Consider the following 26,121-nt stretch of genomic DNA (forward strand, 5'->3'; position numbering starts at 1 on the left):
CCCACACAGAGGTAATTCCACACACTGTCTCTTTCCAAACACACTGCACTCTATTATTCACACAGCACTGTGCAGTACAAACACACACGGGGACTTACACTTACACTGTCTCATACACTGCACTGCGTATTATAGAGACACACCGGTAAATACACACACTCTACCTCTCTATCATAAACAAAGCACTCTGCAGGTAAAAAGACACACTGTCTCTCTCTCTCATACACATTATATTGAATAGTAGAGACACATACGGGGAAGTACACACATTCTATCTATCTACAAAGCACTGTGCAGTATGGACAGACACAGGTAAGAAGACACTGTCTCTCTCATGTAGACTATATTCAATAGCAGAGACACGCACAGGGAAATACACACAGGGACTCTCTCCCATACACACTGCACTCTGCAGTACTGTCACACAAGCCTCGCTCATTGTAACACAGAGGCATACACACAGAGGGTTATAAGAGTCTGAAATACACTGTTAAAAATGTGAAGCCTTCATTCATTGGAAATTGAAATTGATAGTTTCCGTGTTGTAAACTCTGAGAACAATGCATAGCAATGCCACAAACCAATGACCAGGTTTATTCCATTGGAAGTGATAAAACAAAAACTGAAAATCTGGTACATTGGCATGTATGACAAGGATCTTTCCATGAGACTGTTCCTGAGTGTACACCGGCTGACAGGTGTGCTGTGTGAATGTAGACAGGCTGACAGGTGTGTTGTGTGAGTGTAGACAGACTGACAGGTGTGCTGTGTGAGTGTAGACAGACTGACAGGTGTGCTGTGTGAGTGTAAAAAGGCTGACAGGTGTGCTGTGTGAGTGTAGACAGGCTGACAGGTGTGTTGTATGAGTGTAGACAGACTGACAGGTGTGTTGTGTGAGTGTAGACAGATTGACAGGTGTGCTGTGTGAGTGTAGACAGGCTGACAGGTGTGTTGTATGAGTGTAGACAGACTGACAGGTGTGCTGTGTGAGTGTAGACAGGCTGACAGGTGTGTTGTATGAGTGTAGACAGACTGACAGGTGTGCTGCATGAGTGTAGACAGGCTGACAGGTGTGTTGTGTGAGTGTAGACAGGCTGACAGGTGTGTTGTATGAGTGTAGACAGGCTGACAGGTGTGTTGTATGAGTGTAGAAAGGCTGACAGGTGTGCTGTGTGAGTGTACAGGCTGACAGGTGTGTTGTATGAGTGTAGACAGGCTGACAGGTGTGCTGTGTGAGTGTAGACAGACTGACAGGTGTGCTGTGTGAGTGTAAAAAGGCTGACAGGTGTGCTGTGTGAGTGTAGACAGGCTGACAGGTGTGTTGTATGAGTGTAGACAGACTGACAGGTGTGTTGTGTGAGTGTAGACAGACTGACAGGTGTGCTGTGTGAGTGTAGACAGGCTGACAGGTGTGTTGTATGAGTGTAGACAGACTGACAGGAGTGCTGTGTGAGTGTAGACAGGCTGACAGGTGTGTTGTATGAGTGTAGACAGACTGACAGGTGTGCTGTATGAGTGTAGACAGGCTGACAGGTGTGTTGTGTGAGTGTAGACAGGCTGACAGGTGTGTTGTATGAGTGTAGACAGGCTGACAGGTGTGCTGTGTGAGTGTACAGGCTGACAGGTGTGTTGTATGAGTGTAGACAGGCTGACAGGTGTGCTGTGTGAGTGTAGACAGACTGACAGGTGTGCTGTGTGAGTGTAAAAAGGCTGACAGGTGTGCTGTGTGAGTGTAGACAGGCTGACAGGTGTGTTGTATGAGTGTAGACAGACTGACAGGTGTGTTGTGTGAGTGTAGACAGACTGACAGGTGTGCTGTGTGAGTGTAGACAGGCTGACAGGTGTGTTGTATGAGTGTAGACAGACTGACAGGTGTGCTGCATGAGTGTAGACAGGCTGACAGGTGTGTTGTGTGAGTGTAGACAGGCTGACAGGTGTGTTGTATGAGTGTAGACAGACTGACAGGTGTGCTGCATGAGTGTAGACAGGCTGACAGGTGTGTTGTGTGAGTGTAGACAGGCTGACAGGTGTGTTGTATGAGTGTAGACAGGCTGACAGGTGTGCTGTGTGAGTGTACAGGCTGACAGGTGTGTTGTATGAGTGTAGACAGGCTGACAGGTGTGTTGTGTGAGTGTAGACAGGCTGACAGGTGTGCTGTGTGAGTGTAGACAGGCTGACAGGTGTGTTGTATGAGTGTAGACAGGCTGACAGGTGTGCTGTGTGAGTGTACAGGCTGACAGGTGTGTTGTATGAGTGTAGACAGGCTGACAGGTGTGCTGTGTGAGTGTACAGGCTGACAGGTGTGTTGTATGAGTGTAGACAGGCTGACAGGTGTGTTGTGTGAGTGTAGACAGGCTGACAGGTGTGCTGTGTGAGTGTACAGGCTGACAGGTGTGTTGTATGAGTGTAGACAGGCTGACAGGTGTGCTGTGTGAGTGTAGACAGGCTGACAGGTGTGTTGTATGAGTGTAGACAGAGTGACAGGTGTGTTGTATGAGTGTAGACAGGCTGACAGGTGTGCTGTGTGAGTGTAGACAGACTGACAGGTGTGCCGTGTGAGTGTAGACAGACTGACAGGTGTGTTGTATGAGTGTAGACAGACTGACAGGTGTGCTGTGTGAGTGTAGACAGACTGACAGGAGTGTTGAATGAGTGTACACCGGCTGACAGGTGTGCTGTATGAGTGTAGACAGACTGACAGGTGTGTTGTATGAGTGTAGACAGAGTGACAGTGTGCTGTGTGAGTGTAGACAGACTGACAGGTGTGCTGTGTGAGTGTAGACAGACTGACAGGTGTGTTGTGTGAGTGTAGACAGACTGACAGGTGTGCTGTGTGAGTGTAGACAGAGTGACAGTGTGCTGTGTGAGTGTAGACAGGCTGACAGTGTGCTGTGTGAGTGTAGACAGAGTGACAGTGTGCTGTGTGAGTGTAGACAGACTGACAGGTGTGCTGTGTGAGTGTAGACAGGCTGACAGTGTGCTGTGTGAGTGTAGACAGACTGACAGGTGTGGTGTGTGAGTGTAGACAGAGTGACAGTGTGCTGTGTGAGTGTAGACAGACTGACAGGTGTGCTGTGTGAGTGTAGACAGAGTGACAGTGTGTTGTATGAGTGTAGACAGGCTGACAGGTGTGCTGTGTGAGTGTACAGGCTGACAGGTGTGTTGTATGAGTGTAGACAGGCTGACAGGTGTGCTGTGTGAGTGTACAGGCTGACAGGTGTGTTGTATGAGTGTAGACAGGCTGACAGGTGTGTTGTGTGAGTGTAGACAGACTGACAGGTGTGCTGTGTGAGTGTAGACAGAGTGACAGTGTGCTGTGTGAGTGTAGACAGACTGACAGGTGTGCTGTGTGAGTGTAGACAGAGTGACAGTGTGTTGTATGAGTGTAGACAGGCTGACAGGTGTGCTGTGTGAGTGTACAGGCTGACAGGTGTGTTGTATGAGTGTAGACAGGCTGACAGGTGTGCTGTGTGAGTGTACAGGCTGACAGGTGTGTTGTATGAGTGTAGACAGGCTGACAGGTGTGCTGTGTGAGTGTACAGGCTGACAGGTGTGTTGTATGAGTGTAGACAGGCTGACAGGTGTGCTGTGTGAGTGTAGACAGGTTGACAGGTGTGCTGTGTGAGTGTAGACAGGCTGACAGGTGTGTTGTATGAGTGTAGACAGAGTGACAGGTGTGTTGTATGAGTGTAGACAGGCTGACAGGTGTGCTGTGTGAGTGTAGACAGACTGACAGGTGTGTTGTATGAGTGTAGACACACTGACAGGTGTGCTGTGTGAGTGTAGACAGACTGACAGGTGTGCTGTGTGAGTGTAGACAGACTGACAGGAGTGTTGAATGAGTGTACACCGGCTGACAGGTGTGCTGTATGAGTGTAGACAGACTGACAGGTGTGTTGTATGAGTGTAGACAGAGTGACAGTGTGCTGTGTGAGTGTAGACAGACTGACAGGTGTGCTGTGTGAGTGTAGACAGACTGACAGGTGTGTTGTATGAGTGTAGACAGAGTGACAGTGTGCTGTGTGAGTGTAGACAGGCTGACAGTGTGCTCTGTGAGTGTAGACAGAGTGACAGTGTGCTGTGTGAGTGTAGACAGACTGACAGGTGTGCTGTGTGAGTCTAGACAGGCTGACAGTGTGCTGTGTGAGTGTAGACAGACTGACAGGTGTGCTGTGTGAGTGTAGACAGAGTGACAGTGTGCTGTGTGAGTGTAGACAGGCTGACAGTGTGCTGTGTGAGTGTAGACAGAGTGACAGTGTGCTGTGTGAGTGTAGACAGACTGACAGGTGTGCTGTGTGAGTGTAGACAGGCTGACAGGTGTGCTGTACCTGAGTGTAGAGCGTCTGTACTTGAGTGTATTCAGGGTGACAGTTTTGCTGTACCAGAGTGTATTCAGGGTGACAGTTTTGCTTTACCAGAGTGTATTCAGGGTTACAGATTTGCCGTATCTGAGTGTAGAGAGTCTGTACCTGAGTGTAGAGAGTCTGTACCTGAGTGTAGAGAGTCTGTACCTGAGTGTAGAGAGGCTGTACCTGAGTGTAGAGAGGCTGTACCTGAGTGTAGAGAGTCTGTACCTGAGTGTAGAGAGGCTGTACCTGAGTGTAGAGAGTCTGTACCTGAGTGTAGAGAGTCTGTACCTGAGTGTAGAGAGTCTGTACCTGAGTGTAGAGAGTCTGTACCTGAGTGTAGAGAGTCTGTACCTGAGTGTAGAGAGGCTGTACCTGAGTGTAGAGAGGCTGTACCTGAGTGTAGAGAGGCTCGTAGATGTCCACTCCGTTGTCCTTGCTCTGCTCGATGGAGACATAGTTGCGTCTCCAGATGAAGCGTGCCGGGGGGTTTGAGTTCACGGTGCAGCGCAGGAACACAGTCTTCTCCTGGTAGTAGCTCCCGCGGACGTCGCTGATGGTCTGGTGGACAGTGAGGATGGGCTTGTCCAGGTCTGCAACAGCATTGCACACACCTGGTCAGGCTGGGGCTCTCTTCCCACGACTCAGCACTTCCACAGTCTCTGGACGCTCGTTCTGAACCGACAGGTCTCTGTCTCACATCCGGGTTTGAAAGAATACACTCGTGATGAGACACCTTACCAATCACTCTCCACCTGGCATGGTGATGCAGTCAGATTAGGAAGGAGTCTCTAGTCTTAGAGACCAGCAGTTTGGCAGGGTTTGAGTGAAGGGCAAAATCAGTCTGTGCCCAGCAGGCAGGGAGAAGAGGTGCTGGAAAAGAACAGGTCAGACTGGACTCCAGGAGGTCTGAGAATTGCTGCACAGGACACCCTTGATATTGCTTGTCTGACTCCCCTGAGATCCTTTGAGATCCAGAGAGAGTAGTGGCTTACTAAGGAGACAGTAGTAAGAGGCTTCTATGAGCTGATCTCTCAGTGGAGTGAGCTCTCAGCTACAGACCAGCATCTCAATAGCTGGCCAAAGACACATATAAAGCAATGTAATGTCTGGTCTAGTACAGCATCTCAACATATTATTTACAGTAAATCAGCGGATATTGTGTTAAAATTGTATAATGCAGAATTAAGGCCTCATTTAGAATACTGTATGCACTTTTGGTTGCCACATTACATAAAAGAGCTTTAGAATCAGTCCAACAAAGAGAAACCAGATACTTTCTGGAACCTAAGGGACTGTCCTATATTGACTGGCTGAAGGGACTGAGTCTCTTTAGTCTTGAACAGAGAAGACTGTGAGGAGACTGATGCAAGTATTAAGGGACTGTCCTAAATTGACTGGCTGAAGGGACTGAGTCTCTTTAGTGGTGAACAGAGAAGACTGTGAGGAGACCTAGTCATGTTGTTGAAACCGGATATCCTGATTTCTTTCCAAAAAACAGTTAGGTGATATTCTGAGAACAATTAAATGTGAAATACCAAATGGTTCCTCTTATTTGTGACCTGTCTTCTGTTTTTAAATGACGGCAGAGCATGAAGCTCTCACTAAAGTTTTGAAGGAAGCACCTACAGTAAGTGTTCTGTGTTTGCATATCTGACCCTATGACCCCAGGGGGCACAGAGAGACACCCCCTACTGAAACCCAAGAATGTCTGAAACCAGGAGAGCTCCGGTTTCGGTCTTGATCGGCAGAAGCCCAGGGGACCAGGGGTCCTCTGGGAGCTGAGCTGGAGTGCCTGTGTTCAGATTCGGGATATTTTGGGTTTCAGCCCAACCCAACTGGAGACATGACCATAATTCCAAAGCTACATCGATCGTTCCCAGTCCTGGACGGAAGTGTGCTACTACTGCAGTCGTGGGGGCTGGGGGAAAGAGGTGATCAAGTCTACACAATACAGCTCCTCAATCTCTCGTCCTTTGTCATTCTTTTCTCTGCTGCTTGCAGAAGTTTCAATGACCTATTTAGAGATTGGGGATTAGAATAAATGGAGAAATCTGTGAGGGATTTGAGCCCACAAACGTGAAATCAGTACTGGAAGTCCTACCCACTATTCCACAGCATCACCCTCTTGCTTATCTGATGATGTCTCTTGCTCAAAGGAAGACAGAGCCGGCACAGGCATGACAACTGAATAGTTTGCCACAGCTAACGCAGACAAGAGCTTGTTTAAACAACGGGAGGAGCTCTTCAGGGAAATGTAAAAGAAATCCATTTGATTTTACAACATCATGACCCTTGGTCTTAGTAATCTCTGGATGAGGAGCTTGTTTTTCAAATCCTCTTTGATTTCCGATAAACATCCGTGCCTCTTAATCGCTGAGAAGACAGAAATACTGCACACAGCACTGCACAGCACTGAGAAACAGCAGCCCAACTTTGTAAACACAGTCAGGTGTGCAGTGTGTGTGTGCTGGTGCATTCAGGACCAGTGTCTGCAGTCAGGTGTGCAGTGTGTGTAAATGTATTCCATTCAATGTTTAAAGAGTGAGCAGGGAGCAGGGAGGGAGGACTGCGCCCATCACAGCTGACGTTCAGTGTGCTGAGGAGGAGTAAGGAGCAGGGAGTGAGGACAGCGCCCATCACAGCTGATGTTCAGTGTGCTGAGGAGGAGTGAGGAGCAGGGAGCGAGGACAGCGCCCATCACAGCTGACTTTCAGTGTGCTGAGGAGGAGTAAGGAGCAGGGAGTGAGGACAGCGCCCATCACAGCTGATGTTCAGTGTGCTGAGGAGGAGTGAGGAGCAGGGAGGGAGGACAGCGCCCATCACAGCTGACTTTCAGTGTGCTGAGGAGGAGTAAGGAGCAGGAAGTGAGGACAGCGCCCATCACAGCTGACTTTCAGTGTGCTGAGGAGGAGTGAGGAGCAAGGAGTGAGGACAGCGCCCATCACAGCTGATGTTCAGTGTGCTGAGGAGGAGTGAGGACTGCGCCCATCAACACTGATGTTCAGTGTGCTGAGGAGGAGTGAGGACTGCGCCCATCACAGCTGATGTTCAGTGTGCTGAGGAGGAGTGAGGAGCAGGGAGTGGCAGAGCCTGGGACAGCATCCTCAGAGTGTGTATGATGTACAGATGACTACTGATTCCTAGTTTTAAAAATGGGCACACATTAGTAGCAAATCAAAAACCTACTGCTGCAAGCACTGGTCACAACAATTCAAAGTGTGACTGGAACAGAAATCCAGGAGGTCAGACCCAGGTCACTGCACATCTAAATACACCTCAGTCCCCATATCCTGCCATCTTCCCTGTAAACCTTCCCTGCCCTCCCTGCTAAGCAGACTGCAGGCAGCTTTCAACTCCCAGCTCCCTCCCTTTGCTGCCCCTGCTCTAAACAAGGAAACCAGATCTCCATCACCAGGCTGCGAGAGGCCACACGCTCCTGGCAGCTGTGCCACATCGGGGTACATGGTGTCTCAGCGCTCTGAGCTCCTACAGCACTGGGGCGCACTGGCACCCCACATTCCCACTGGAGAGGAGCACTGTAGGTGAGGCAGGGGGGCGGGTCCTGAACACTCTGCAAGGACAAACACCTTCAAAATCAATTCTTTCATACACCATTTACCTAAAATTTTAATAAAATGTTACTATATACTGGAACATGTACGCCCTTGTACGCTCTGGTTATTTTTAACTTGTAGGGCCAAGCAAGGAAAGAGAAGCAGTTACTCGTGTGTCCCTGTTTAAGGAGCTGTGTCTCCAGGACTGGAACTCAGAACTGTTACTGACTCAGAAGACTCATAGAGTCTTCCACTCAGGCACAGTAGATAGGAATTGAACATCGCTCAACACCACACTGTGATCACTCACTGTCAACACAGCAGTCTCTCTGGACAGGTGACTGTCAACACAACATTCTGCACAGATCACTGTCTAGCCTCTCTATACAGATCACTATCAACACAACAGTCTCACTGGACAGGTGACTGTCAACACAACAGTCTGCACAGATCACTGTCTAGCCTCTCTATACAGATCACTATCAACACAACAGTCTCACTGTACAGATCGCCGTCAACACAACAGTCTGCACAGATCACTGTCAACACAACATTCTGCACAGATCACTATTGAAGAAAGATATAAGATGTGAAGAAGGGGTTAACTGATTCCTTTCTACACAAAGGCAGGGATGGGGGATCAATTGATAAGAATTCCAGATGCAAGCTAGAGACCCTCCAACTAAGGAAACCTTAAACCGACCATTAAAAGTGGTCAAAGTCTGGGAAATGTCCGAACACCTTGACCTCCCCCCATTACCATGGTAACCAATTGCATCAGAAACGGCTGAAATTTCCTATATAAACTGGAAGTTTTGTACCTTTATTTCGAACAATACTTTGGTCTTATTGTTCCTTGCATGCAATAAACTCAGTTGTTTAAACTTCATCTCAGGATTCAGAACTTATTTGTCTGTTACACTATCAACACAACAGCCAGTCTGCACAGATCACTGTCAACACAAAAGTCTATCTATACAGATCACCGTCAACACAATAGTCTCTCTGACAGATCACTGTCAGCAAAACCAACTCCCTGTACAGATCACCGTGAACACAACCGTCTGTGTCTCTACACCTGTTATTTAAACACTGCTTGTGTGTAGTGAAGCGAATCTGTTCCAGGGAATCTCAGTGTCAGAGCACAGCAAAGCCGGGAGACAGGCCTGGTCCGTATGAGGGTGCTTTAGGCTATGGCACAGAGCTGCTGCACACACAACCTGGGCTCTGAGCTCTCCGCCCCAGACACAGACATTGCAGCCAGACGTACCAGACAAATGAAGATACTCCCTGCTTTCCTCTTTTCTGCTAATTAAGCACATGCTGTGATTCACAGCTCCTTAATGAGGTATTTACTCAAAACCACTGACCTACAGGTGGATCTGTATCATCCTGAAGCCGATTGCAATTAAAACTCAATCAGGCTCATATTGGTCTCCCATTACCAGTGACAGAGGAAAGCTCACAGGACAGAGAGGCCATTTACCTCAGCCGACAAGAGCCTGCATGTTTCTGTGAGGAAAGCTTGAGTGGAGTGAGTGTCACCCCTGAGTAGAAAGAGGAGGCAGAGGAGACCCCTCCCAGCTGGAGAGAGGGCACAGAGAGTGGCGCCCCCATGTGGAGAGAGGGTACAGACAGTGGCACCCCCATGTGGAGAGAGAGGGGACAGACAGTGGTGCCCCCATGTGGAGAGAGGGTACAGAGAGTGGCACCCCCACGTGGAGAGAGAGGGGACAGACAGTGGCACCCCCACGTGGAGAGAGAGGGGACAGACAGTGGCACCCCCATGTGGAGAGAGAGGGGACAGACAGTGGCACCCCCACGTGGAGAGAGAGGGGACAGACAGTGGCACCCCCATGTGGAGAGAGAGGGGACAGACAGTGGCGCCCCCACGTGGAGAGAGAGGGGACAGACAGTGGCGCCCCCATGTGGAGAGAGGGTACAGAGAGTGGCACCCCCACGTGGAGAGAGAGGGCACAGAGAGTGGCACTCGTGTGGAGAGAGAGGGCACAGACAGTGGTGCCCCATGTGGAGAGAAAGGGCACAGACAGTGTCCCCCCCCATGTGGAGAGAGAGGGGACAGACAGTGGCGCCCCCCATGTGGAGAGAGAGGGCACAGACAGTGTCCCCCCCCATGTGGAGAGAGAGGGGACAGACAGTGGCGCCCCCCATGTGGAGAGAGTGGGGACAGACAGTGGCGCCCCCATGTGGAGAGAGAGGGCACAGACAGTGGCGCCCCCATGTGGAGAGAGAGGGCACAGAGAGTGCAGGAGGGGGTGGGCCGCTCTCTCCAGTGTGTTTCACAGCCCTGGCCGCAGTTAAGGGCTCCCGCTCAGCGAGGAGATTTGGGAACCCGGGTAATCTGTTACAAGAGGGGTCTATTGACGTCCGAGGGCTGCCGAGTCTTTAAACGCTCGATAATGGAGCCTGTTCAGGCGCTGCAGCTCAGTCTCCCCATCCACTCCCACTGAGGTCACCGTGGAAACGCCTCTCCCCTCTGTGGTCCTGGCCTGCACCGCGACCCCCCTGCTCATCACAGCACAAATCGGGGAGCCTGCTAGGAAAGGGGTCACAGCCACCTGCGCAGCAGACCCCAGGCCGGCGCTGGGTGTGAGAGAGACCTGGGGCTTCTGCGCCTTCCTCCAGCTCTGCTCTCCGTAAAGACATGCCAGACACGAACTGACCTAAGGGTTTGCTTTCCCCCCTCTTGTTTCCACTTTCCAGAATGTTCTAGATCTAAGGAGGTGAGTTACTACTGCAATGAAGATGGAATATAGTAAAAGAGATCACACAGAGAACAAAAAATGATTGTCGCTAATGACAGGATCCAGCACTTCTGTGCATTAGGGTGAAACCACTGTTCTGCTCCAGTCTGCACCGCTAGTGTGAAACCACTCTTCAGCTCCAGTCTGCACTGTTAGTGTGACACCACTCTTCTTCTCCAGTCTGCACTGTTAGTGTAAAACCACTCTTCTGCTCCAGCCTGCACTGTTAGTGTAAAACCACTCTTCTGCTCCAGCCTGCACTGTTAGTGTAAAACCACTCTTCTGCTCCAGCCTGCACTGTTAGTGTAAAACCACTCTTCTGCCCCAGCCTGCACTGTTAGTGTGACACCACTCTTCTGCTCCAGTCTGCACTGTTAGTGTGACACCACTCTTCTGCTTCAGTCTGCACTGCTAGTGTGAAACCACTCTTCTCCTCCAGTCTGCACTGTTAGTGTGACACCACTCTTCTGCTCCAGTCTGCACTGTTAGTGTGACACCACTCGTCTGCCCCAGTCTGCACTGTTAGTGTGAAACCACTCTTCTCCTCCAGTCTGCACTGTTAGTGTGACACCACTCTTCAGCTCCAGTCTGCACTGTTAGTGTAAAACCACTCTTCTGCTCCAGTCTGCACTGTTAGTGTAAAACCACTCTTCTGCCCCAGCCTGCACTGTTAGTGTGACACCACTCTTCTTCTCCAGCCTGCACTGTTAGTGTAAAACCACTCTTCTGCTCCAGCCTGCACTGTTAGTGTGAAACCACTCTTCTGCTCCAGTCTGCACTGTTAGTGTAAAACCACTCTTCTGCTCCAGTCCGCACTGTTAGTGTAAAACCACTCTTCTGCTTCAGTCTGCACTGTTAGTGTGACACCACTCGTCTGCCCCAGTCTGCACTGTTAGTGTGAAACCACTCTTCTCCTCCAGTCTGCACTGTTAGTGTGACACCACTCTTCAGCTCCAGTCTGCACTGTTAGTGTAAAACCACTCTTCTGCTCCAGTCTGCACTGTTAGTGTAAAACCACTCTTCTGCCCCAGCCTGCACTGTTAGTGTGACACCACTCTTCTTCTCCAGCCTGCACTGTTAGTGTAAAACCACTCTTCTGCTCCAGCCTGCACTGTTAGTGTGAAACCACTCGTCTGCCCCAGTCTGCACTGTTAGTGTGAAACCACTCTTCTGCTCCAGTCTGCACTGTTAGTGTGACACCACTCTTCTGCTTCAGTCTGCACTGTTAGTGTAAAACCACTCTTCTGCTCCAGTCTGCACTGTTAGTGTGACACCACTCTTCTGCTTCAGTCTGCACTGTTAGTGTGACACCACTCTTCTGCCCCAGTCTGCACTGTTAGTGTGAAACCACTCTTCTGCTCCAGTCTGCACCGCTAGTGTGAAACCACTCTTCAGCTCCAGTCTGCACTGTTAGTGTGAAACCACTCTTCTGCTCCAGTCTGCACTGTTAGTGTGAAACCACTCTTCTCCTCCAGTCTGCACTGTAAGTGTGACACCACTCGTCTGCCCCAGTCTGCACTGTTAGTGTGAAACCACTCTTCTCCTCCAGTCTGCACTGTTAGTGTGACACCACTCTTCAGCTCCAGTCTGCACTGTTAGTGTAAAACCACTCTTCTGCTCCAGTCTGCACTGTTAGTGTGACACCACTCTTCTGCTTCAGTCTGCACTGTTAGTGTGAAACCACTCTTCTCCTCCAGTCTGCACTGTTAGTGTGAAACCACTCTTCTCCTCCAGTCTGCACTGTTAGTGTGAAACCACTCTTCTGCTCCAGTCTGCACTGTTAGTGTGACACCACTCTTCTGCCCCAGTCTGCACTGTTAGTGTGACACCACTCTTCTGCTCCAGTCTGCACTGTTAGTGTGACACCACTCTTCAGCTCCAGTCTGCACTGTTAGTGTAAAACCACTCTTCTGCTCCAGTCTGCACTGTTAGTGTGACACCACTCTTCTGCTTCAGTCTGCACTGTTAGTGTGAAACCACTGTTCTCCTCCAGTCTGCACTGTTAGTGTGAAACCACTCTTCTGCTCCAGCCTGCACTGTTAGTGTGAAACCACTCTTCTGCTCCAGTCTGCAGTTAGTGTGACACCACTCTTCTGCTTCAGTCTGCACTGTTAGTGTGACACCACTCTTCTGCTCCAGTCTGCACTGTTAGTGTGACACCACTCTTCTGCCCCAGTCTGCACTGTTAGTGTGAAACCACTCTTCTGCTCCAGCCTGCACTGTTAGTGTGACACCACTCTTCTGCTCCAGTCTTGTAGATAGTAGCACTCGGCCTTCAGCGATGAAGGCATTAGACACCTCTCCGAGTCTCTTTCTCCTTGTGCGATAAGGGCAGGAGGAGGTATCCTACTCCGAGCTGCTCTGGGATAGAGAATTTCAATGCCCGGCATTTGCAGTGGCCGAGTCCGCACAGCTCACGTCGGGAGTAAAAGCCCGCTCCGCTCCGCAGGGAGACCGGGGCTGTCAGTGGCTGGTGAAATACCCAGACACAGCCCATGTCCCTGACACCTGTCCCCGCCTGCCGCCGGAGAGCTGCCTGGCGGAGAGAGAGCTCCGGAAGAACAGCGGTGCCGAGTCTCTGGGGAGCCGAGCGGATTGAGCTGCTGAGCTGCGGAACTTGGCTGTGAGATGTCTCCCAGTGTTTGTTTTGATGGTTATTGCCTATTTTTTCTATTGATTGCTGCATTCCCAGAAAAGCGCTGAACAAGCAAATAAACGGGCCCGTAATTTAAGGCCGCCTGTGTGCACCATTCTATTTCTCCATTCTGATTTCTTTTTTATGATCGCTCGGTAATCTCCCGAAAGAGCATGTGAGCATTATAAACCACAGCCTGCTCTCCGGACTTCACTGCCTCTGAGCCTCGGGGACCTGCTGTTTCTTTTCCTGAAGTTTTTGTCTGGGTTTTTTCATTAACCAGCCTGCCTTGTGCTCCACGCCGCCTGTAAATTAAAAGTGAGAGCAGGGAAGCAGTGGGGTGTGGGGACGTCTTCAATCCAAAAGGTTCCTGAGGTAGGAAACCAGATGTGGGTGTCAGACCTGTTTGCTAAAATTAGCTGAGATGGTACAGGAGGAAGGAGCTGAAAATGTCAATGCAGAAGAAGCCGCCTCGCTCTCTCGCTCAAACACTGTGTGCTAAATCACCAGGAACTGGGCTAGCCGGCAGGTGAATTAAACAGAGTGACCACTGAGCCGGCCCTAGACTGCCCTGTTCTGGGAAGACACGGGGGGAACAAGCATGGGGGGACAACATCTAGCACAAAACTGAGCAGGCACAAACACCACATCACCAGCAGGCATCAGAAAGCCTGCTTAGCCACCCGGTGTGTGTCGCGTTGCTGTTTTCCCTGCATTTTAAGAAAGGACGGGGGCAAATGAGACGTTTTTCTTGCGCTGCTCCACGAATCTGTCAAGCTTAAGAAAAGCAATACAATGTGGAAATATGCTCTCATCCCTCTTTGAAAAGTCATCCATTACTGATCAGGATTTGGGCCTCTAAAGCCACCGTATCTAAGCATCCAGAAGTAGCCATCTGATTGGGCGGCTGTGTGGTGACATCACAGTGCATGCCCCGGCGACGGGCACTGAGCTCCGGCTGCCCACAGGCAGCTTCGCCAGGCCAGGATAACAGTGAAGGGCCCCACGGCCTCATAGCGCCCCCGTGTGAGATCAGCACGTGGAGGGGGGTCTTTGACTCCTGCCCTGCTTCCGGCCTGCGGAGTGGGGCGAGGCATGGAGTGAGGGTGAACGCCAGCAGGCCGGCAGCCCCTGCGGCCCCGGAGTCTGAGAGACACGGCCTATTTGCCCGTAAAGTAGTTCATTAATCCCAGGGGCCTCTCTGTTTCTTGAACTGGTCAGGCTTTGGCGTCAACAACGTGGCTGGGCAGGTTGCGTCAATCTCCCTCAACTCTTTGTGTAAAGCTGCGCCTCCCGTTCTCAGCTAACTAAATGCTCTTCCCCACAGTTTCTCATTCAAGTTTCGCTGTTCATTTGGAGGTGGATTCGCCAGACCCCCTGGCGTGATTAGTGAGGAAACGTTAATCCCAGCATTTGAATCGTGTGGGGTCACTGGGGGCCAGATCTTCCTGAAGACAGCCAGGGGGTCAGCCAAGAGGCCGCACTCAGAAAGAGGATCACGTGTGACTAATTCCACTGTGAGTACGAGCTGCAGATAGCAAGCAGCTTGCAGTCAGGTAGATTTCAGAAGGAGAAAGCGGCTCACCAGATGTTTCAACATCGCCTCTTACAGTAAGTCTCAGAAACTCTTTGTAAAGAAAAAAACACGCACACGGGAGCAGGGCTGAACCTTCTCGGAGTTGGTTTGCTTCCACAGATAACAGCTGGAAACCACCAGTCTTTTCATTTCAAGTGTTCCTCTGGATCTTTTCCTTGAAGCCCGTTAACTAACATCGGGTGGGTGAAGATCAAATATGTGTGGAAAGGGATGCGAGCAACACAGGGTCAGAGGGACTGATTGGCCACGCAGAGTGAGGCCCAGCAGTGACAGACAGAGGCCTCCCACCACTGAAGACAGAAGACACACAAATTCCTCATTAAAAGAAGATTAACTCATTAAAACCTGTCAGCTTTCTGCACCCAGGCCACTCTGAAAAGGCGAACTAGAACATCAGAGAATGTTTCTTCTATAGGAATTTCCACCATTCTAGGAAACGAACGGTTGAAAGAGCCAGGATGCAGGGAACATGTCTGTGCCCAGGGTGATGAACCAGCCGGCAGTGGAGCGACCATCTCCAGCCCAGGCTGCCCACTGGGCACAGGGCACCTCAGTCCTCCAAGACAACAGGCAGACCACCCCAGTCGGGCGTGACAACAGACGCTGTCTCTGTGTCAGTCCGCACTCTCCACACACAGCCTACAGTTCAGCAGTGCAGTGTGATCAGTGTGTGTCTGTTGTGATCTGTCCTGCAGTGCAGTGTGGTCGGTGTGTGTCTGTGGTGATCTGTCCTGCAGTGCAGTGTGGGCAGTGTGTGTCTGTGGTGATCTGTCCTGCAGTGCAGTGTGGGCGGTGTGTGTCTGTGGTGATCTGTCCTGCAGTGCAGTGTGATCAGTGTGTGTCTGTGGTGATCTGTCCTGCAGTGCCGTGTGGGCGGTGTGTGTCTGTGGTGATCTGTCCTGCAGTGCAGTGTGATCAGTGTGTGTCTGTGGTGATCTGTCCTGCAGTGCAGTGTGGGCGGTGTGTGTCTGTGGTGATCTGTCCTGCAGTGCAGTGTGATCAGTGTGTGTCTGTGGTGATCTGTCCTGCAGTGCAGTGTGGTCGGTGTGTGTCTCTGGTGATCTGTTCAGCAGTGCCGTGTGGTCGGTGTGTGTCTGTGGTGATCTGTCCTGCAGTGCCGTGTGGGCGGTGTGTGTCTGTGGTGATCTGTCCTGCAGTGCAGTGTGGGCAGTGTGTGTCTGTGGTGATCTGTCCTGCAGTGCAGTGTGGGCAGTGTGTGTCTGTGGTGATCTGTCCTGCAGTGCAGTGTGGTCGGTGTGTGTCTGTGGTGATCTGTCCTGCAGTGCAGTGTGGGCAGTGTGTGTCTGTGGTGATCTGTCCTGCAGTGCAGTGTGGGCAGTGTGTGTCTGTGGTGATCTGTCCTGCAGTGCAGTGTGGGCGGTGTGTGTCTCTGGTGATCTGTTCTGCGTGTGTTCGGTGTGTGTCTGTTGTGATCTGTCCTGCAGTGCCGTGTGGTCGGTGTGTGTCTGTGGTGATCTGTCCTGCAGTGCAGTGTGGGCAGTGTGTGTCTGTGGTGATCTGTCCTGCAGTGCAGTGTGATCAGTGTGTGTCTGTTGTGATCTGTCCTGCAGTGCAGTGTGGTCGGTGTGTGTCTGTGGTGATCTGTCCTGCAGTGCAGTGTGTCAGTGTGTGTCTGTGGTGATCTCTCCTGCAGTGCAGTGTGGTCGGTGTGTGTCTGTGGTGATCTGTCCTGCAGTGCAGTGTGGTCGGTGTGTGTCTGTGGTGATCTGTCCTGCAGTGCCGTGTGGTCGGTGTGTGTCTGTGGTGATCTGTCCTGCAGTGCCGTGTGGGCGGTGTGTGTCTGTGGTGATCTGTCCTGCAGTGCCGTGTGGTCGGTGTGTGTCTGTGGTGATCTGTCCTGCAGTGCAGTGTGGGCAGTGTGTGTCTGTGGTGATCTGTCCTGCAGTGCAGTGTGGGCAGTGTGTGTCTGTGGTGATCTGTCCTGCAGTGCAGTGTGGTCGGTGTGTGTCTGTGGTGATCTGTCCTGCAGTGCCGTGTGGTCGGTGTGTGTCTGTGGTGATCTGTCCTGCAGTGCCGTGTGGTCGGTGTGTGTCTGTGGTGATCTGTCCTGCAGTGCAGTGTGGTCGGTGTGTGTCTGTGGTGATCTGTCCTGCAGTGCAGTGTGGGCAGTGTGTGTCTGTGGTGATCTGTTCAGCAGTGCAGTGTGATCAGTATGTGTCTCTGGTGATCTGTCCTGCAGTGCTGTGTGGTCGGTGTGTGTCTGTGGTGATCTGTCCTGCAGTGCAGTGTGGTCGGTGTGTGTCTGTGGTGATCTGTCCTGCAGTGCAGTGTGGGCAGTGTGTGTCTGTGGTGATCTGTCCTGCAGTGCAGTGTGGTCGGTGTGTGTTTCTGGTGATCTGTTCAGCAGTGCAGTGTGGTCGGTGTGTGTCTCTGGTGATCTGTCCTGCAGTGCCGTGTGATCAGTGTGTGTCTCTGGTGATCTGTTCTGCGTGTGTTCGGTGTGTGTCTGTGGTGATCTGTCCTGCAGTGCCGTGTGGGCAGTGTGTGTCTGTGGTGATCTCTCCTGCAGTGCCGTGTGGGCAGTGTGTGTCTGTGGTGATCTGTCCTGCAGTGCCGTGTGGTCGGTGTGTGTCTGTGGTGATCTGTCCTGCAGTGCAGTGTGGTCAGTGTGTGTCTGTGGTGATCTGTCCTGCAATGCAGTGTGGTCAGTATGTGTCTCTGGTGATCTGTCCTGCAGTGCCGTGTGGTCGGTGTGTGTCTGTGGTGATCTGTCCTGCAGTGCAGTGTGGGCGGTGTGTGTCTGTGGTGATCTGTCCTGCAGTGCAGTGTGGGCAGTGTGTGTCTGTGGTGATCTGTCCTGCAGTGCCGTGTGGGCAGTGTGTGTCTGTGGTGATCTGTCCTGCAGTGCAGTGTGGTCAGTATGTGTCTCTGGTGATCTGTCCTGCAGTGCAGTGTGGTCGGTGTGTGTCTCTGGTGATCTGTCCTGCAGTGCAGTGTGGGCAGTGTGTGTCTGTGGTGATCTGTCCTGCAGTGCCGTGTGGTCAGTATGTGTCTCTGGTGATCTGTCCTGCAGTGCCGTGTGGTCGGTGTGTGTCTGTGGTGATCTGTCCTGCAGTGCAGTGTGGGCAGTGTGTGTCTGTGGTGATCTGTCCTGCAGTGCCGTGTGGGCAGTGTGTGTCTGTGGTGATCTGTCCTGCAGTGCAGTGTGATCAGTGTGTGTCTCTGGTGATCTGTCCTGCAGTGCAGTGTGATCAGTGTGTGTCTGTGGTGATCTGTCCTGCAGTGCAGTGTGGGCAGTGTGTGTCTGTGGTGATCTGTCCTGCAGTGCAGTGTGGTCGGTGTGTGTCTCTGGTGATCTGTCCTGCAGTGCTGTGTGGTCGGTGTGTGTCTGTGGTGATCTGTCCTGCAGTGCAGTGTGGGCAGTGTGTGTCTGTGGTGATCTGTCCTGCAGTGCCGTGTGGGCAGTGTGTGTCTGTGGTGATCTGTCCTGCAGTGCAGTGTGGTCAGTATGTGTCTCTGGTGATCTGTCCTGCAGTGCTGTGTGGTCGGTGTGTGTCTGTGGTGATCTGTCCTGCAGTGCAGTGTGGGCAGTGTGTGTCTGTGGTGATCTGTCCTGCAGTGCAGTGTGGGCGGTGTGTGTCTGTGGTGATCTGTCCTGCAGTGCAGTGTGGGCAGTGTGTGTCTGTGGTGATCTGTCCTGCAGTGCAGTGTGGTCAGTATGTGTCTCTGGTGATCTGTTCAGCAGTGCAGTGTGGTCGGTGTGTGTCTCTGGTGATCTGTCCTGCAGTGCCGTGTGGGCAGTGTGTGTCTGTGGTGATCTGTCCTGCAGTGCCGTGTGGGCAGTGTGTGTCTGTGGTGATCTGTCCTGCAGTGCAGTGTGGTCAGTATGTGTCTCTGGTGATCTGTCCTGCAGTGCAGTGTGGTCAGTATGTGTCTCTGGTGATCTGTCCTGCAGTGCAGTGTGGGCAGTGTGTGTCTGTGGTGATCTGTCCTGCAGTGCAGTGTGGGCAGTGTGTGTCTGTGGTGATCTGTCCTGCAGTGCAGTGTGGTCAGTATGTGTCTCTGGTGATCTGTCCTGCAGTGCAGTGTGGTCAGTATGTGTCTCTGGTGATCTGTCCTGCAGTGCAGTGTGGGCAGTGTGTGTCTGTGGTGATCTGTCCTGCAGTGCAGTGTGGTCAGTATGTGTCTCTGGTGATCTGTCCTGCAGTGCAGTGTGGTCGGTGTGTGTCTCTGGTGATCTGTTCTGCGTGTGTTCGGTGTGTGTCTCTGGTGATCTGTCCTGCAGTGCCGTGTGGGCAGTGTGTGTCTGTGGTGATCTGTCCTGCAGTGCAGTGTGGTCAGTATGTGTCTCTGGTGATCTGTCCTGCAGTGCAGTGTGGTCGGTGTGTGTCTCTGGTGATCTGTTCTGCATGTGTTCGGTGTGTGTCTCTGGTGATCTGTCCTGCAGTGCAGTGTGGGCAGTGTGTGTCTGTGGTGATCTGTCCTGCAGTGCAGTGTGGTCAGTATGTGTCTCTGGTGATCTGTCCTGCAGTGCAGTGTGGTCGGTGTGTGTTTCTGGTGATCTGTCCTGCAGTGCCGTGTGGTCGGTGTGTGTCTGTGGTGATCTGTCCTGCAGTGCAGTGTGGTCGGTGTGTGTCTGTGGTGATCTGTCCTGCAGTGCCGTGTGGGCAGTGTGTGTCTGTGGTGATCTGTCCTGCAGTGCAGTGTGGTCAGTATGTGTCTCTGGTGATCTGTCCTGCAGTGCAGTGTGGTCGGTGTGTGTCTCTGGTGATCTGTCCTGCAGTGCCGTGTGGTCGGTGTGTGTCTGTGGTGATCTGTCCTGCAGTGCCGTGTGGGCAGTGTGTGTCTGTGGTGATCTGTCCTGCAGTGCCGTGTGGGCAGTGTGTGTCTGTGGTGATCTGTCCTGCAGTGCAGTGTGGTCAGTATGTGTCTCTGGTGATCTGTCCTGCAGTGCAGTGTGGTCAGTATGTGTCTCTGGTGATCTGTCCTGCAGTGCAGTGTGGGCAGTGTGTGTCTGTGGTGATCTGTCCTGCAGTGCAGTGTGGTCAGTATGTGTCTCTGGTGATCTGTCCTGCAGTGCAGTGTGGTCGGTGTGTGTCTCTGGTGATCTGTTCTGCGTGTGTTCGGTGTGTGTCTCTGGTGATCTGTCCTGCAGTGCCGTGTGGGCAGTGTGTGTCTGTGGTGATCTGTCCTGCAGTGCCGTGTGGGCAGTGTGTGTCTGTGGTGATCTGTCCTGCAGTGCAGTGTGGTCAGTATGTGTCTCTGGTGATCTGTCCTGCAGTGCAGTGTGGTCGGTGTGTGTCTGTGGTGATCTGTCCTGCAGTGCAGTGTGATCAGTGTGTGTCTGTGGTGATCTGTCCTGCAGTGCCGTGTGGGCGGTGTGTGTCTGTGGTGATCTGTCCTGCAGTGCCGTGTGGTCGGTGTGTGTTTCTGGTGATCTGTCCTGCAGTGCAGTGTGGGCAGTGTGTGTCTGTGGTGATCTGTCCTGCAGTGCAGTGTGGGCAGTGTGTGTCTGTGGTGATCTGTCCTGCAGTGCAGTGTGGGCAGTGTGTGTCTGTGGTGATCTGTCCTGCAGTGCAGTGTGGTCAGTATGTGTCTCTGGTGATCTGTCCTGCAGTGCAGTGTGGTCGGTGTGTGTCTCTGGTGATCTGTCCTGCAGTGCCGTGTGGTCGGTGTGTGTCTGTGGTGATCTGTCCTGCAGTGCCGTGTGGGCGGTGTGTGTCTGTGGTGATCTGTCCTGCAGTGCCGTGTGGTCGGTGTGTGTTTCTGGTGATCTGTCCTGCAGTGCAGTGTGGTCAGTATGTGTCTGTGGTGATCGGCCCAGATGTGATTTAACTTGTTTAAATCAGATATCTGACATACTGGTGAAATACTGCTATATGACCCTTCAGCCTGTCATCAAGGCTCTTTCCAAGTGTTTACTTGGATGATCTAGTTTATATGGACAGGAAGCAGCACTGTGTCCAGGAAGCTTTAGAAGGAAGTCCTGATTTGAAGATTTAGCTTTGTTTTTAATGGGCTGTTTGCTTCTTTATCTCAGTGGCAAGTGAAGGAGAGTGTTCGCTGGCAGGTGAGGATAAATTCCTCAGTCACGAAGTCTCTTCCAGTCGGATCACAGCTCCGAATGGCATTAAAAACAATTGGATTGCACTTAAAAGTCAGGCCGTACCTCCAAGCCAAACTCCGCCATGGGAAAAATGCCATTTTACAGTCGAGCAGTGACAGCGAAAGCCTGCAGAAACAGAGACTGGAGCTGTGGGCGTCTTCCGCTGCTGTCTCCACTCCACATGATCCGCAGTGTGGAGAGCTTCATCTTCACACGGCTTAGAAAACTTCTGGATAATAACTCTGAGGAAGCCAGGTATTCACAGGGAGCCGCACAGTGGCCTGAGAAAGCCTTTTGTCTTGTGAAATTACCAACACATTTCATTTTCCTTGTTCCTTTCTGCTGGAATCCCAGGAAAAGCGGAGACTCAAACAGAGATCAAACAGTATTTCGGTCGGAGAGCCTGAAAGGACGGGGAAAGCATGCTCTCCATTCCGCAGAGCCGCCATATTCCCAGCTGCGCCGGACAAGCCTCTGTCTCTCTTGTCTATGAGGATCCATGAGGATTCTGGGATCAAGGAACTAACTGCCACAGGTCAGATGGGCCGCCTGTCTTGTCTCATCAGTGACCTGTCTTGTGTTCTTGGGGGGGTTGATACAGCCCGTCTCGGCTGTCCTGACTGGACAGAGGATCAGAGGACTGTGTGCAGCTTGTGTTTAGTGTCCAGTCAGACCCACAGGGCAGCCCGAGTCACTGGACACAACAAGGGCCTGACAAGCTCCGCTGCAGGAGAAGGAGCTGCTGCAGGACAATTATCCGTCTTACAAGACGCGAAGAGTCGGGTGGTCGGAGCACGGGTGCCGGCAATGAGTCCCACAACAAACCTACAAAGCGACACGATCTGACCGTCTGCCTCCTCCTGCTCAGCCAGCCGGACGCTTCGTGAGGGAGAAAGTAGGGGCTTTGTTCAAAGCCACGGACTGGAGTGAAAATTTGACACCTGGCCTAATTGGTTAATTGGTTAACTGGCATTCAGTGTGGAGGCAATAACACAGGGGGAAAAGGAGCACATTGCATGGGCTCTGTTAGCACTTGGCCACACCCTGGGATTAAAGCTCAGGTGTATTGCAGCAGCCTGGAGGACAAAGGTCAGAAGGCTGCGTCTGGAAGAGAGGGAGAGCTCACAAGTGAACGTAGAGTCTAGCGAGCACAGGTGTGGTCTTTCGGCTCCTGTTTTTTTTTCACCACCACCAGCGGACAGGCTTGCAAGCTGTACGTCAGGAGTGAGAGTGTGAACAAAGAACTTGCAAGGATTCAGACAGGAAAGAGCCAGGGTAAACTGTACCTCACTCACTGCGGTAAACTACTAGAGCATTTCGTTTCTAAGCCTCCGGTGTCTCAGTAGGGAATGGGATCCGTGCTGAATAAAGTACAGTGGGAAGACTGGGTGTAAAGGTTTAAGCAGAGTAGAGTCTGAGTAGAAAAGGGAATGAAGAAGGGAGGGTTGAAAAGCAGAGGAGGAATTAAAGTGACTGTGCTACTTAAAAGCACCGAGCTTGATCTATGGAACACTGGACTGTGCAGGCTTCTCCAGAAGGAAGGGTTCCTTCCACAAGTCTTGGTACCCATGCTGGGACACGCAGGCTGGGCTGACTCAGAGCCAGGGCCAGATTTTGGTGTTCGTAGGCCCTAGACACTTTCACTCCGAATTGTGCAAAAAGAGGGGTTAACGCCAATTGAATGACGTCGATTGACGTGATGCCCTTTAAACTATCCCCGTGCTAAACCACGTGACTGATGGAGCGAGCCGAGCGACCCTCACTTCGATACTTCTAGGTTCCAGAACAACCGCTAGAAAGCGCGTGATTCGTGATTTGGAGCACCTAGAGTCGCACGCAAGCATGTTGCTTCAGCTCATTTTTCGTTAGTCACTAGTGTCTCCCTCCTTCGTAGGCCCTAGGCACTGTGCCTACAGTGGCTAATGGGAAAACTGGCACTGCTCAGAGCTACATCTGGTGAAGAGGGCTGACCCCTGAGCCACACTCTTCCAACAGACATTTTAAATAGCTATCCTCTGCTCTGCTGCACCTGTGGACACCGGGAAGATCACTAGCAGGTGTGAGTCCAGACATAACAGATTTCTGACACAGTGACTGTGTGATCCCCACAAGGATTACAGTGATGTAAGAGCTCAGAGCCGGTCCAGGTACAGAGGGGAAATACAGGCATTTGAGGCAGACTTTAGCACCCTGGACAGCGCAGGGGAGGGAATTCTTACAGACAACACTGGCAGGGCTAAACCAGATTAAAACCAGTGACCTAGCCTGGGTGATTGCATTTTGTTAATCACTACTTCCTGTACTTTGTATCTTTTTTTTGCCCATGTTTGAGTGCTCCTGTGAGATTCAATTTAATCAGAAAAAACATGCCTAAGCCTGATTTAGGTGTGCAGAGGTCACAGTGTAAAGCCCTGTGCTTCAAACACTCGTTCAAACAACCTCTCATTCCTGTAGTTGATCACACTCTCCTGCCTTCGGTTTTCACAACCCGTTACAGGACAAGCGTGGAAATGCAGAAACGAGCTCACACTGTCTGATCCGACAATACAACAGCATCCTCATCGCTCATCCTCATCCCTCACCCTCAGCTCTCAGACATCACTCTTCATCGCTCATCCTCATCCCTCACCCTCAGCTCTCGGACATCACTCTTCATCGTTCATCCTCATCACACACCCTCAGCTCTCAGACGACCACTCTTCATCGCTCATCCTCATCCCTCACCCTCAGCTCTCAGACATCACTCTTCATCGCTCATCCTCATCACACACCCTCAGCTCTCAGACATCACTCTTCATCGCTCATCCTCATCCCTCACCCTCAGCTCTCAAACATCACTCTTCATCGCTCATCCTCATCCCTCACCCTCAGCTCTCAGACATCACTCTTCATCGCTCATCCTCATCCCTCACCCTCAGCTCTCAGACATCACTCTTCATCGCTCATCCTCATCCCTCACCCTCAGCTCTCGGACATCACTCTTCATCGCTCATCCTCATCCCTCATCCCTCAGCTCTCAGACATCACTCTTCATCACTCATCCTCATCCCTCACCCTCAGCTCTCAAACATCACTCTTCATCGCTCATCCTCATCCCTCACCCTCAGCTCTCAGACATCACTCTTCATCGCTCATCCTCATCACACACCCTCAGCTCTCAGACATCACTCTTCATCGCTCATCCTCATCCCTCACCCTCAGCTCTCAGACATCACTCTTCATCGCTCATCCTCATCACACACCCTCAGCTCTCAGACATCACTCTTCATCGCTCATCCTCATCCCTCACCCTCAGCTCTCAGACCATCACTCTTCATTGCTCATCCTCATCCCTCAGCTCTCAGACATCACTCTTCATCGCTCATCCTCATCCCTCAGCTCTCAGACATCACTCTTCATCGCTCATCCTCATCCCTCACCCTCAGCTCTCAGACATCACTCTTCATCACTCATCCTCATCACACACCCTCAGCTCTCAGACATCACTCTTCATCGCTCATCCTCATCCCTCACCCTCAGCTCTCAGACCATCACTCTTCATTGCTCTCCTTGAGTCTCAGACCCATGTTTCAGAACAGAGCTGGCCACCTTGAAAGGAGCAGTTCTAACAGGAGACAACCCAGGGCTGCAAAAACTAAATATTTCTCTTCTATTTACATCGTCTGAGGTCACCCACAACAGGAAAAAATAATTATGATTAGTGATGTATCAGGCTCTCCATCTGTTTTAATGCTCCTTGCCAATTTAGCAAATTCTGTAAACAAAAACTGTTATACTGAATAATTTATGCAGACAATCTGCCTGCTCCGCTGTGTTGCGAGGCCTGATAAGCTGCTGACATGCGTCTTCAGTTCCACTGCAGCAGGCAGGATCTCAGGAAACCGCCCGCCCACCTCGAACCCTGAGCACCCACCAGCCGAACATTTCCTCATGTTAAACAAGCTGGCTTTCTCTTTCCTCTGTAGCAATTTAGCACTTGGCGTGTTTTGCTTAATTATGTTTTCCACATAAATTGGCAGATATTTTTGGCTTTTAACTGGTTTCTCTGTAAAACGTGAACCAAGTGTCAATCAGTCAGTGGGCCATTGCAAAGTATTTTATTGTGGTAAAATTAACGCTAAGTGCCTTTGTCTCTGTAAACCGCTCCTCCTGTGTAAAAATAGAAAAATAAACACGAATATAACAGCTCAAGACAGATTCTAGACGAGGAGCGACTCGGTGCTTCTAACCTGTCTGTTAGTACTTGATTGACCCAAGAAACTCACCCAGTGGCTTCTTCAAAGAAATTAACTTCAACAAAATGGCTTGCTGACCAGTTCCACACTCCCACAACTCTTTGTGTAAAGAAGTAACTCTTGTTCTCAGTTTTAAATGTCCTTATATACAGTTTTCACTTGTCCTCGGATTTGTTCAGGGTGAAACCAGACACCTCAGTGAGACCAGTACGAGACCAGGCCAGACACCTCAGTGAGACCAGTACGAGACCACCCCAGACACCTCAGTGAGACCAGTACGAGACCACGCCAGAAACCTCAGTGAGACCAGGGTGAGACCAGTTTAGCATGTCTGCTGTCACGCCACTATCCTCAGCGTGACGACACGCTAACAAAGTCCTGAAAGATAAATGTTGCCGTTGAGACGTTAGACAGACGCACCAATTAAATGAAAATAAATGGCACAGGGAAACGCACACTCAGCTTGGGGAGGACTAATTAAACCAGGGCCGCATGACCTGGCTCTTCAAAGGGGCTGGTTTTTCACAGCTGGAATGGCTGCTGTCATTTGAGAATCGATAAGTCGTCAATATCCTCAGAAAGGCTTTCCAGGAGAGGAAAGGAAGTCGTGGCGCGGTCGGGCAGAGAGAGGCGCGTGCTGAGGACTAAGACCGCTCAGCGCCTCGTTGTGAGCCAGCGGGGAGGAACTGATGACCCCCTGGGATCAATAAACAAAACTGCAATTAAACCCCAGTCACAACAAACACAAGACGACACAGAGACCAGAGGAACCATTCAGAACCCCTTACTCATTCCACTGTTGCTCGCCAATTTCACTCATTTCTTAAAAGACACCAGGGTATCGGCTTCAACCACATTGCTGGACAGCTTGTTCCATACTCCTACAACCCTTTGTGTGAAGAAGTGACTCCTCGTCTCA

General features: G+C 51.4%; 1 protein-coding gene across 1 annotated transcript in view; it reads right to left on the minus strand.

The window, feature by feature from the left end:
- Positions 1–26,121, minus strand: part of mdga1 (MAM domain containing glycosylphosphatidylinositol anchor 1) — a 176,778-nt gene that overhangs the window by 86,919 nt on the left and 63,738 nt on the right. Inside the window, exon 5 of the mRNA XM_088625959.1 lies at positions 4,743–4,939. Within this exon, the coding sequence (XP_088482085.1) occupies positions 4,743–4,939 (197 nt within the window). The remainder of the gene's footprint in view (positions 1–4,742; positions 4,940–26,121) is intronic.

Source organism: Lepisosteus platostomus, chromosome 3, assembly GCF_059453375.1.
Source record: "Lepisosteus platostomus isolate fLepPlt1 chromosome 3, fLepPlt1.hap1, whole genome shotgun sequence".
Classification (NCBI taxonomy): Eukaryota; Metazoa; Chordata; class Actinopteri; order Semionotiformes; family Lepisosteidae; genus Lepisosteus; species Lepisosteus platostomus.